Source organism: Balaenoptera musculus, chromosome 9 (genome assembly GCF_009873245.2).
Source record: "Balaenoptera musculus isolate JJ_BM4_2016_0621 chromosome 9, mBalMus1.pri.v3, whole genome shotgun sequence".
Taxonomy (NCBI): domain Eukaryota; kingdom Metazoa; phylum Chordata; class Mammalia; order Artiodactyla; family Balaenopteridae; genus Balaenoptera; species Balaenoptera musculus.
The window spans coordinates 58200560-58213267 of NC_045793.1; the positions used below are offsets into that span (position 1 = coordinate 58200560).

The 12708-nt window shown below is 41.8% G+C and overlaps 1 protein-coding gene across 1 annotated transcript in view; it reads right to left on the reverse strand.

Moving 5' to 3' along the window:
• Nucleotides 1-9889, reverse strand: part of CALCR (calcitonin receptor) — a 138590-nt gene extending 128701 nt beyond the window's left edge. The window contains exons 1-2 of the mRNA XM_036864425.1: nt 9879-9889; nt 9475-9694 (exon numbers count right to left, since the gene is read on the reverse strand). Of these exons, the coding sequence (XP_036720320.1) occupies nt 9475-9504 (30 nt within the window). The 5' untranslated portion in view covers nt 9505-9694; nt 9879-9889. The remainder of the gene's footprint in view (nt 1-9474; nt 9695-9878) is intronic.
• Nucleotides 9890-12708: the final 2819 nt, after the last annotated feature.

The window sequence follows — 12708 nt, forward strand, 5'->3', positions numbered from 1 at the left end:
ATTGATAATGCAATTTTTTTTTCTTGAAGAGAGTAAAGGTTTATTCTACTACTATATTATCTGCAGACAGCAGGGTTTGTAGGAATAGGGTAAAAGAAAAGCAATTGATTTGGGGCAGGGGCAAAAGGGAGTTGATGGGGAGATCGTGGAAAGACTCAAGCAGTAGGGCTTTTTCTTAGGAGAGCAGGCTTTCTGGAATAAAGGGGAATACTATGCGTGGTAGGTGCTTGGGAAACTAAGAGAAGGGAGGGAGCGCCATAGACAGGCTGGGCCTCTTATGTAATGTAGTCCAGGGGCCATTATGTGTTTGACTCTCCATGTGGTCATCTATAAGTACATTCATGCAAATATCTGTCTGCAAATGCTCACAACTCCCTGCAACTTTGCAGACTCTTCAGGGAGAGCACTGGACTTGGAGTCAGAAGGCTGGAGTTTTCATGGCAGCACTGTCACCTGCTGGTGGGGAAATATGTCATCTCTGCCTCGGTCTGCTCTTTAATAAAAGCATTCGACTCCAGATCAAAAATAAGGATAAAATATTAGTTACCGAGAAAATGTATGGCATTCCTCAAATACTAGGAATGCCTCTTTAACAAATTAAAATGCAGCTCAATGAGACAAATTCCAGTGCTGATATTTGCTGACTCCAAGTTGCTACTACTCAAATATGCCTGGATTATTAACATTTTAGTAGCTAAGAAGAAATGCCAAGTTTCTCATTGACCTTCTATTCACTCAAATGATATATCTAAATTGCAAGAATATACATTTTCCTCATTGGATGCAATAAAATTATTTTCATTTTGAGTGGGAAAAAAGCAACCCAGTAAATTCTTGTTTTTCCTGAATTGGCCCTCGAGCAACAATGATCGCTAACCACTTTGCTGGGATTTTGCTTTAATGCCATCTTTGCAGTCTATAGGATGTTAGGAATGAAAAAGTGTTCTAATATTGTCCTGACCTTTTAGCCCTGTAGTGGGCCCAGGGAATGAAGTGCTAAAGCAATTTGCATTATTTTGCTCTCTGTGCCATGAACTTCTTTGAATCTTGGGCTAAAGAGACCCCATCTCAATGTCCGTAAACGCCGACATTTTCTACAGCCTCATGCTTGCAAGAATTCTGTCTGTCAGACTTAAGGTTAGCAACAAATAATTATGCTGAAGTTTGGGTTAACTAATGTATGAGTCGAGTCAATTTGAAATTTAAATTTGGCACCAGAGCACTTCGCCTGTCCTTTCTTCCCTTGTTGCCCAAGTTGACTTTATGAAAACACTAGAGAGGAAATTTCCTAAAACGGCAAAGCTTTCCTTTAAAAATTATTATTATCAAAGTGATAATTTTTTCCTAGTCTAGTCCTGGGATAAGTGCTGTTACTTTTGGGCTCCAGGAAAGGATAAATATAGCTTTCATAGTTGGCTGACACCAAATTCATATTTGTTTACAATAAATTCATTTGTTTAGTTAATAGAAATAGATTTGGGTCAGACATGAAAGCCTAAAATCCTCGACAAACTATGTCACATGTCACGTTTTCACTGCTGTGCAGGAAGTTCCTGCTTATGTATGTAGCTACCTAGAATGTCCACTTGACATAATCGCACAAACCTGGAGTATTGCAGACTATTCCAAATTGCTGGGATTTGGTTACTGGGAGACCCACCGTTCCTGCAGCCCCAGTGGGTGGGAAAGCTGAGCTTAACACCTCTGGAGAGACTGACTTAAATGTCCATGGAGAGGGGCTCTTGATTCCGTCTGTCATTAAAGGCTCTGATCATTCAAGACAATTAATATATACAATTATAATAGAAAGATTTCTAAGTCATCATCAAAATGTCATTTGACTGCAGTCGTGGAATAAGCCTAATTTTTTGGCATTAGGCAAACAGGTTTGAGTTCCAGCTCTGCTGCTTCCGAGATACATGAACCTTGGTGAGCCACGTCGGCTTTCTGCATCTCTGCTTCCTCACCTATGGAATGGGATTGATAATATTCCACAGGACTGTCATGAGAAGTGACTGCACATCACTGTATCTAGCACAGTAGGAGTTCAATGAGTTGCAGCTGTTTTGTTATTATTTTATTTATATTCCTAAAGTCTAAAAGATATTAACTTGCTGATGATCAGTTATTCAAACAATTTAGAATTACCCACTTCCAGGACTCCGGTCCATATTGGGAATATGATAAGGAAAGTCCTGTTTTTTTCCTTCCTACAGAAAATAAATACCACTTAAGTAGCTTCAGCTTAGTGCAAGAGGCAGGGGAGAAGTAGAGGTATATACTTTGTGATTAAGAAAGTGTAAAGAGGCCGGTGGGAAATGGTTCTGCATGCCTAAACAAAATGCTATGTTCTGAATATGTAAGCTCTGCTTTAAATGCTGGATAAAGAAAACAGAGTTGGCTCTTCAAGTCAACACTGACTCAATCCGGAAACAAGAGTGTGGGTGTAAGAAGGTTCAAGATGTGAATGGATTATTGATTTGAGAGAGAAGGGGCTAAAATCTCTGGAGCAATATTGAGCTGATACCATAAAAGAGGAAAACTCTAAGCCTCAACGTGACAAAAATAATTTCAGTGAAAAAAAAGCACCATATTTATGACCACGTTTAGGTAAATTTAACCCATTTCACAAAGAGAAGAGAAGGTCTCTTATGTGTGCTGGATATGGGATTAATATGTGACTCTGTCCTTTTTAATCTAGGAGGGAAATAAGAAAAAAACAGATATCCACACAGAAAAGGGAGAATAAAATGCCATAAGACAAATATAAAATGGTATAATTTGTGATCCAAAATTGGTATATTCACCTGTGCAACTTTTGAGTACACAAATATTCTGGGAAACATTTGGATGCTGAAAGACTGGGATTTCTAGATTGTAATCCCTGAGGAAGGGGATTATAAAACTCATATTTTTCCCAGTACACTAATATAATAAAGAGATTAAGAGTTTATTTAAATGAATGAATGACAAAAGGGAAGAATACTTTATACATACAGAGGCACATACACACAAGTGTGCATGCATGGTACCTCTGGAAGCCCTAAGGAAATAGATACCAGGATGTGATATTACATCTTGCTCGGGAGTGGGGGAATTGGCCACATGCAAGACTAAAAAAAGGAAGCAGCATTTAAGTTAAACTAGAGGGGACTGTAGGAATTCAAAAAGGGGAGATAAAGTAAGGAGTGCATATCAAACTGAAATTATTGTAAACTCAGGGCTTCCATTTCCTCACTTCTTGCTCTTAGTTAAATCCTGCTGCGATCTCTCCATCCTTACCCCATTTGATTTGCTTGCAACATTCTGTTTGGGTGCCCACTATCTCCTCCCTGGCTTCCATAATACAGCTTTCTCTTGTGTTTTTCCTTTCATCTAGCCTTCCATCTCAGTCTTTTTTGCAGGCTCATTTTCCACTGTCCCTTAAAAAAAATTGGTTTTCCTGAAGGTTCCATCTTAGATGTTTTTCTTTTTAATTGTCTGCCTGTTTTTTTTTTCCTTCATTTTTCTTTCTTTTCTTTTTTACTTCTCTATAGGTTATATCCTCAATTCTTATTCCACCAGCTGAAATAGATATACTTATGTCTCCCAAATCTATATCTCTAGTACAGAATTCTCTCTTTATTTATTTATTTATTTATTTATTTATTTATTTATTTATTTATGGCTGTGTTGGGTCTTCGTTGCTGCATACGGGCATTCTCTAGTGGCGAGCGGGGGCTACCCTTAGATGAGGTGCGTGGTATTCTCATCACAGTGGCTTCTCTTGTTGAGGAGCATGGGCTCTAGATGCACGGGCTTCAGTAGTTGTGGCTCGCGGGCTCTAGAGCGCAGGCTCAGTAGTTGTGGCGCACGGGCTTAGTTGCTCCGTGGCATGTGGGATCTTCCCGGACCAGGGCTCGAACCCGTGTCCCCTGTATTGGCATGTGGATTCTTAACCACTGCACAACCAGGGAAGCCCCAGAATTCTCTCTTGAGATGCAAATTTCAGTATCTACTTCTACTGGACATTGCCACCTGTTTAAGCCAAATGCGTCACGTTCCAAATTAAATTCTTTATCTTCCTTCCCTGAAATATTACTTGTTCTATGTGAATACATCCATCTCTCCTATTATCTGTGAAAGAAACTTGGAATTGATCATACAATCGTCCATTTCCCTCATTTATCCCACTTCAAATTTCTATCATTCACCAACTACCCCTACATACCCCTATAATCTCCTGTTTTGATTTTTTTTTTTTTTCCTTTTCTATCTCCACCAAGGTCACTAATTGTTTCTCCTCTCTGTCACTGCAATAAGGTATTTTGGTTGGTCCTGGCGAGGTCAGCAAGGTACAGGTCACAAAGAGGCTTCCGTGCTGGCCGGCTGTGCTAAAGAGTTTGCATGTCATCACGAGGACAATGCGGGTCCTTGAAAGAGTTAAAATAGGGGACTTAAATAATCAGATCCACCATTCTGGTAGATCAGTCTGGTTGAAAGATAGGAAGAATATTAGAATGAAAGGTGGATGGATACAAATTAAAAGGAAGCCTTATTGCTCTAATACGGGGCTGGCTCGGCAAGACTATATCTCATTGGTGCTGTCTGCTTCTGTTCCTTTGGCTCCATGCTGTTGCCCTGCATCGTATGGTACCTCCAGGGTACCTCTGGATACCTGAAGCTTCCCCAAAATCACCATGTTGTTTCAAGCCTCCAGGGCTTTTTTAGAGTCTGGTATCCTGCCTCTAACACAACTCATCTCTTCCCCTCCTTATCTGGCTCACTCTGTTTTGTCATTTAAATGCTGAATCATGTCCCCTTTAGGGTCACCTCCCTCGGAAAGCTTCCTTGATGTCCAGCTCAGTGCTGTTCCTCCCTGCTTCCAAAGCGCTCATGGCATTTCTCTACTGGAGTACTTACCACACGGGTTTGTAATTGTCTGTTGGTTTGTCTGTCTCCTCCAGTGCCCATGAAGCCAGGAACTATGCTTTGTCACAGTATGCCCTGACTAGGCTGCAATAGGCATTTAGTAAATATTTACTGAGTTTTAAAATGTGAACGAAACTATAAGGATGATAATTTGTTAGATGTGTTACCGGGGAATGATGAATACATTCTGAAGGACAGAGGAAGGTAAGATTTGAAATGCCAAATTCTGAACTACCAGATAAATAAAAGGCAGGGACTGGGAATGGAGCTGCAGAAAGAAATCAAAACCAAAGCAAAGCAGCTCTGCAACCGAACCACTGATGTAAAGAGTTCTCCTCCAACATACCCCAATTCTGAGGCAATGGAATATAAACTTAAGTTGTTGGCATAAGGGCTGAAAATGAAGGATGGACTGGAGTCAATTTTTGTGGCATCACTATGGCTTCAGAACTGGAATTAGGGAGCTGTTGCGGCTTTCTCCTTGACTTGGAAAGGAAAGATAAAATGAGATTACATCATGAAACCTCTTCAATGCTAGGCTGACGAGTGGTTCTAAGTCTTACGCTCCTGGGGCAATCACTGAATAATTATGAGTTGAGAGTGACAAAATGGGAGCTTAGAAAACAAGTCTGACCGTGCTGTGTGACACTGAATGCATCACAGAGAGACTAAATGTGGCTAAATATTAGGAGACTATTTAAGCATTTTGTTAAAGGTAATGCAAGCTTAAACGAGAGGGGTGGCAGTGAAACTAGGAAGAAGAAAAATGCAGCATCCATGGGAAAAATTGGGAGTAGCCTTGAGACTTGATAAGAGAGAAGAAAGATATACATTTGCAAACAGAAATTTTAATGAAATAGAATGGTTAAATATTGACTACAAAAGCAGAAAATATTTCATGGAGCCAGGTACATTATTTCTTTGAGAAATAGCTCCTTGGGTTTAGCGTATTTGTGTTATTCCTTTACAAAGAATACCAATTCATACGCTACTTTTAATAAAGAGTGGCTTTTCATTTGAACAAGACATAATCTTATACCTCAGGTATCCAGAGGTACCCTGGGGTATCGTGCAGTACAGGTCAATGGCATGCAGCCGCAGGCACAGTGGGAGAAGTACAGCCAGCTCCAATGTCTGGCCGAGCCGGCCCGTGTTAGAGACCTTTAACTGTACTCTTTGATCCACTCTTCCTACCCTAAAATTTTTTTCTTAAAAAAAAAAAAACAAAAAAACCCGAAACTAAACTACACTCCAATCAGACAACACACTTTTTGGAAAAACAATTCAAGAAAATTGCACTTATGAATATTGAGGAATAGATTCTGATGACATTTTCTATCAATTCTTCCCCTCTCAATTCTTTACTTCTAAAATAAAAATTTAAAGACCTAAAACCTTTCCATATTACCAGTTTTCTAAACTCATAAAGTGAAGCCAGAAACATATGTTAATGTTATTTTCTGTGTTTTGATAGAATTGAAAACAAGTTAATACCATGGTGACAACACAAAATATTATCACTTGGTTTGATTTTGTAATACTCATATAGACCTCTGGAAGTCATACTAACATCGAAAAGCACATAGTTGTCACACAAAATAACGCTTTTAATTATAAGTAATATTGAAAAAATCTCATAACTGAGTGGAATATTACTTATGTATTGGTGATTCTCTATTGACCAATTCCTTGAGGATAGGGACACATCTTATTTGTCTATGTATCTTCAGGCTTAATGCAATGCTTGGCATATCACAAATAATCAAAAATATTTTTTGAATAAATGACATTTAAAAAATATAACACTTACATAGAACCTACTCTGCACCAGGAACCTACCCAAAGCGATTTACAATTATTAATTCATTAATTCTCATTAGAAAAACCCCATTTTATAAAGGAAATTAAGACATGCAGAGGTTAGATTACTTGCCCAAAACCATACAGCTTCTTAGAAGGTTATAGAGTTGGGCATGAAACCCAAGCGGAGCCGTGTCAGAATCTGTACTCTTAATCAATACTGTTTTGTGAAAAATGCAGTCTTTAAATTAAATATGTATGTATATATATATATAAATATGTATATAAAACATATTTTATTATAGCATTGAACTTAGAATAAGAAGACCAGGGTTCAAATACATATTAGATTTACTCGGTTTGCAGCTTTGAGCAAATTCATTAACCTAATGGGTCCTTAATTTCCTCATATGTAAAATCAGAATAAAACTAGTGCCTCACAAGGCTATTGTAAGCTTTAAAGAAAATAATTTATGTGAAAATACTAGAACATAGTCGGCACTCAGGATATGTTATTTGGTGTGCCGAGGAGCATAGTTGTATTTTCTTCTTCTCTCCCTGCAAAAGGGTACATATTTGCACATTACACATCATGTAGGTCTTAGTAAAATGAGATCAAATTCTGTGTTTCATAAAACATTGTTTTCAACAGCTCTTAAAACTAGATTTAATTTACTAAACCATTTTCTGGACAGTCAGATAAGCTTCAAACTCAATAGCCTGTTTTTTAGAAAAAGAAATGTTTTTAACGGAAACTGTTACGGTTTAAACATCCACCATCAAGGGAAAAAAAACCTCTTTCTTCTAATTGGGATATCAAGTTATAAATATTAAAAAAAAATTAGACCGACAATAGAACATATGGTATTTATGTTCCAACACCCTCCAACATTAACTGACTCTACCAAACCTGACAGGAGCCACGTCGGTCAGTGGTTCCCAACATGGCTGCACATTACAATCACATAAAAAAGCATCAAAATGTAAACCCCTTCCTCAGATAACCTGATTTAATTGGTTTGGGGTAGGGTCTGGGCATCCTTTTTTTTTTAAAGCTCTCCCATTGATTCTCATTTGAAGCCCGAGTTGAGAACACTGGTTTAGGTTATCATTGAAAATATCACCAGTCTCTTATTTCCATTTCATTTTTACTCTAATAAAAACCAACAGTAGATAATATCTTCATTCATGTCAACATTGAAAGAATCTGAGAAGTTCACCAAGAACAGAGTTTTCTTCAACTCCAAGCATCATGAAACAATACAACTCTAAGATTATTTATGTGTTCTTATGAATAAGTTATAATAAGGATTTCATGTTTACTATATTGGGTATGTTGCTGTGGTCAATAAGTAATCTCAGAGTATTTGACAATGACTGACTATTATTCTTGTGGCTATAGTTTCTGAAATTAACTGTAGATTAGAGGCATGGAAACAAAGCAAATCCCGGCTGATGGATGTTTTGAACTATGTTAAAATACTGAGTAGAAATGAGTGCCCACTGAGAATACTGACAAACTGCAAAGATGTTTTGCAAATATAATCACCTTAGATCCTCTCATAATGCTAGTGTAGAAAACCAGCAATTTTGACTTTTTAAAGCTGGGTTCCAACTGGTCACCATAGTAGGCTAGCAATATACTATTATTACAAATGATACTTTATAAATCCCACAACACTAAAAGCATTCTTACTTTGTCTCTAAGGGTAAGTCAAGGTTGCCCAAATGTATGAACTATTTGCTTTTCTATTATCATTTAAGACACACTCAAACTTGGACACTCTGCTATTTAAAGATTAGTTTCAGAAACCTCATGGTCACACTTTGGTTTATTTTGAACATTTCACTTTCAATCACCCAATAATTTTAACAAATAGCCTTGAACAGATGATTTGGTTCAGGTTAACTATGGCCGTCAGGGTCTCCTGAAGATCGGCAGTGGAACCCTACCTCCTAGTCTTGCATGTACTATGTAATATTAGGTTAAAGCTTTCATACAGAGCTTTTCTTAAGTAGATCTGCAAAATAAAGCCTGAATAATGGGTTAAAAAATCTAATTGGATTGTTGATTTTTTACTTTGAATGAATTTCCTTGGACCTCAAGGAAAATGAATGTTTTGTGAAGAAGAACTAATATGTTAGAGCTTTTCTTGATGTCTTTCACCCAGGCTTGGAAAGAACATCATGAAAAAAGAGTACCCTTTTGGAAACTATGCACACAACATGTTTTTCCTAATAGGTGTGAAGAATGGCTGCTATGCATAAATGATTGTTGGAAAATAATTCTCTGTAAAACATGACTTAACAAGCAACTCCATTCACCACTGTATTCATTTCCAATATCAAGAACAACCATGACACAACACATAGACGCTGATGTTATCTGTTTGTTAGTAAATAAACACCTTTTGGAAAAAATCCACAACTTTCAGCCCCGTAATTTTCATACCCAGTAAGTTGGAGAATGAAAATTTTGTGGGAACATTGATATTAACAGCATAGTAAAACTCACACAAAATCCCAGGACTCTTCAGTATGAAACCCTAAGTTTTAGCACTCTCCCAGGACAATTAGCTTTCCTATAATCAAGGGTAAGGTGAGGTGACTGAGACTAAGGCGACCCTAATCAGAACCTCAGACATTACAATCAAACTGCAGTTTTGCAATCAAAACACAAGGTATCTGGTGCATCTCCACTGTTAACCATCCCGGAGAACATCCCAAAGCTTTAAGTCCCACTCATTCCGAGACCCTCCTTACCTGGAATAATCTCACTGGGCTGCCGGGCATGGCTCAGTAGAAGCGAAGGGCATTCGCAAGTGGTGGCTCCAAAGACTCAGGAACTCAGGCTCCAGTGCGAATCTCCTGAGTAGGAGATGGCAGCCGCTGGGTGAGGTGCGGAGTGTGCGCACCTCTCCAACCCGGGAAGGTCCGCGAGCGGCGCGGCGCAGCCCACCCAGCTTCTGGGAGGCTGGCCGTTCTAGTGGAGAGAAAACTCCGTTAGTCCGGAGCGTTCCTTCTCCTGCCCGCCTCCTGATTTCCTGACACTTTAATTCTGCCTTAAGTGATAGTTTATACCTAACCCCAGCTTGCATTATAAGCTAAAAGGCAACTGCTTTATCCCCATGCTTGATTCCAACCTCCCCAAAGTCCAGGAGGCTCACCTTCCCGGCGCCTTCCTTCCCAGCTGTGCGCTGTGCGCAAACTTCTCCCGACTTAAGTCTTATCCTCGTCCGCTCCCCCGCCCTACCCCGCCCGCATCCACAGCTCCCCCTCCACCCACCAGGCAGCAGAGGAGGTGGCAGCGGAATTGATGAGCGCCAGCCCCCCCGCCCCCGTCGGCCCGCTCCTGTCCCTGGAGAGGGAGGGGAAGCAGGAGAGCTCTGAGCGCCTCTGCGCCAGCCCCTCTCGCCCTGGACCGCGAGTGGGGCTGCGCCCGCCGCGGCTGCCTTGCTCGAGTCCCGGCTGGGGCTCCCCCCACGAGCCCCCGAGAGTAAAACGCGGCGTAAACACGGGAAGCAGGAGAGGGACCCGAGTTAGACTTTGGGGAGGGGGAGAATGGGTGGGGGGACCCGACAGTCTGGGCTGGGGGATTCGTCCGTCCCCGGAGATAGCTTTCTGGGAACCCTGTCCCCCTCCCCAGAGCATGCAAATTTCGGAGGGGTGAGTTTCCCAAAGGACCTACCCCTAGAGATCGTGCCACCCTGGCTCCTTCAGCCACTGCTCGGGGGACAGCACCACCTGGGAGCCTGTGCAGAGAGGGTCCCTAGTGGGCGAGGTGGTGAAAGTGGGATGGAGATGGGTGGGAAAACGGTTGGCTAGGAACAGGGGTCCTGAGAGGAAGCAAGAGAAGCAGCTGGGAGTTTGGAGGTAAGAAGAGGGGCCATGGGGGTCCGGAAAGTGCTGGTAAAGCGGTCAGACTTGGGCAGCTGTCTGGAGCTGAAAGCGCAGGCTGGACTGGGGGGAACAGCGCCCTTCATGTAGGGGCGGCTGGTGGCCACAGTAGCCTACCGGGAGTGAGCACAGTGAGGAAGTGAGGAAGACGGGGGGTCTCGAGTGCCTCTACTCCCACCCCCGAAGCCTTTGATGCCAGGAGGAGCCCGGGACAATCCGATTCCAGGCAGGGCGCTCCTCCGGCTGCTGCCGGGAGCGCTCTGGAAGGTGGGCAAGTTGGTTCCAAGGACGCACAGCCCTCAACATCCTTTAGCCCACCGCTGGATAGGGCAAGGCAGCAGCGGATACTTTTTTTCCTAACTCTGTTCCACGGACTTTGGGCTAAGAAAGCAACATCCCGCCGTGTCCCAGGACTGCAAGGTGGCCGTGGACCGTCCAGGTTACCAACATTATGTACTCAGCAAAGAAATAATGGCAACAGCAACCAAATAGGACGGGAAGAAAGCCAGACAGCAACACAGCACACTTTCCCGGGCAGTCCGAGTTTCTCCTAAGCACTCAGACGTCAGAGATACCCTGTGAATGGGACTGCAACCTGCACCCACCTGTTCTCTGATCCCTTCCCTGAAGAGATTACACTATAGGCAAAAGGTGCGTGTGTTTCTGTCCTATTTTGAACTCCCATTTCCCATCCTAGTGGGACTTCAGGGACCCCTCATTCATGTGATGGAGGGTTTTCAGGGGAAGAGAGAGTCCAGGGGCAGATGGGCTCTCCAACCAGACCTTGTTAGGGGTTTTGTTTTTCCAGGTTCTTTCTCCCCTCCATAACCACACCCCCCTTCCTTGCCACCTCCAGTCTGGTGACCCAGAGGGCTGTGTGTGACTCACCATGCATTCAAACCCTACAGCACCGCCCCTGCAGGGGAATATTCTACAGTCCCTTGATTCTGAGGATCTAAGTAGGAATGGTGTATTTAGCAGTAGAAGATGTGACTAGGAAAGGAAGCTGGGCAACTGGGAGAGGAATCTTGCAAAGGAACACACACACGCACACACACACACACAGTAATACAAACAAGACCTATACAAGAAATCTTCTGAATTCTGGACGTACATATGGATATTCACTCTGTGCTTTGACATCGTCCTGGGTTCAATGGCTCCCTGCTTCCCATCTGCGGCTGACCAGCCAACACCTGACCATGCCCTCCTTTAACAATTCTCTTACATAACATTAATTACCCTTTTTCGATGCAAACAAGCAGAGAATTTTTAAAGTTGTTTGAGTATCTCCTATGGTCAACTTCTGGGGGCTAAGCATTGAGCATTTCCCTGTTGTAGCCCGAATCATGGCAATAACGAATCAGGGAGAGTTTTTTGCTAAGTGAGGGTATTGCTGTCCTCTGCATTGTGTGATCGAGCCAGCACAGGGAGATTTTTCTGTTGGAGGTTAATCTTAGGGCATCCTGTATCACTGACTAACAACTGGTATTTTGAGACCAGGATGGGGCTTGGTTCCATAAAGCTACTGAAGGTGTGTGGGACAGAACCCTTAACCGTAAGAGAGACAAAGCAAAAGTCTAAGAATTAGTGAGAAAATGGGATGAGTGTATTATAAACCTTAAACTGTGTGTGGTATAAGCATAAGAGACCCAGATGAATTAAAGTGCTAACTGTATTAGAGACAATATTGGAGGGGGAAAAAAAAAGGAGTTCTCTGCAGGCAGAAGATTTCAAGGAAGACAACAGAGGAGAAGTGGGATCAAAGATGAGGGTCTCTGGTCTCTCAAGAGTTTAAAATTGACTCTGTCAGCCACAGACGTTTATTGAACACCAAAGGGGTTTGCACCTGTTAGAAGCACTTGGCATGTACAGAAATTTAACTCTACTGCTGTCTTATCACTATCAAAATATTTCTATGTAGATACAGTGTTGTAGATCCTTGGAGGGTGGGTATTAACCTGGGGATGGTCTGGTAAGAGGGCTTGGCAGTGTTTTTAGAAATGCCGTGAGGCTGTTACCGGGTTCTGAAACCAGTTGAGAGGGCACAAGCTGTATTTTAAAACTGAAGTGGAATAGAAAAGAAAATACAGAGTTCAT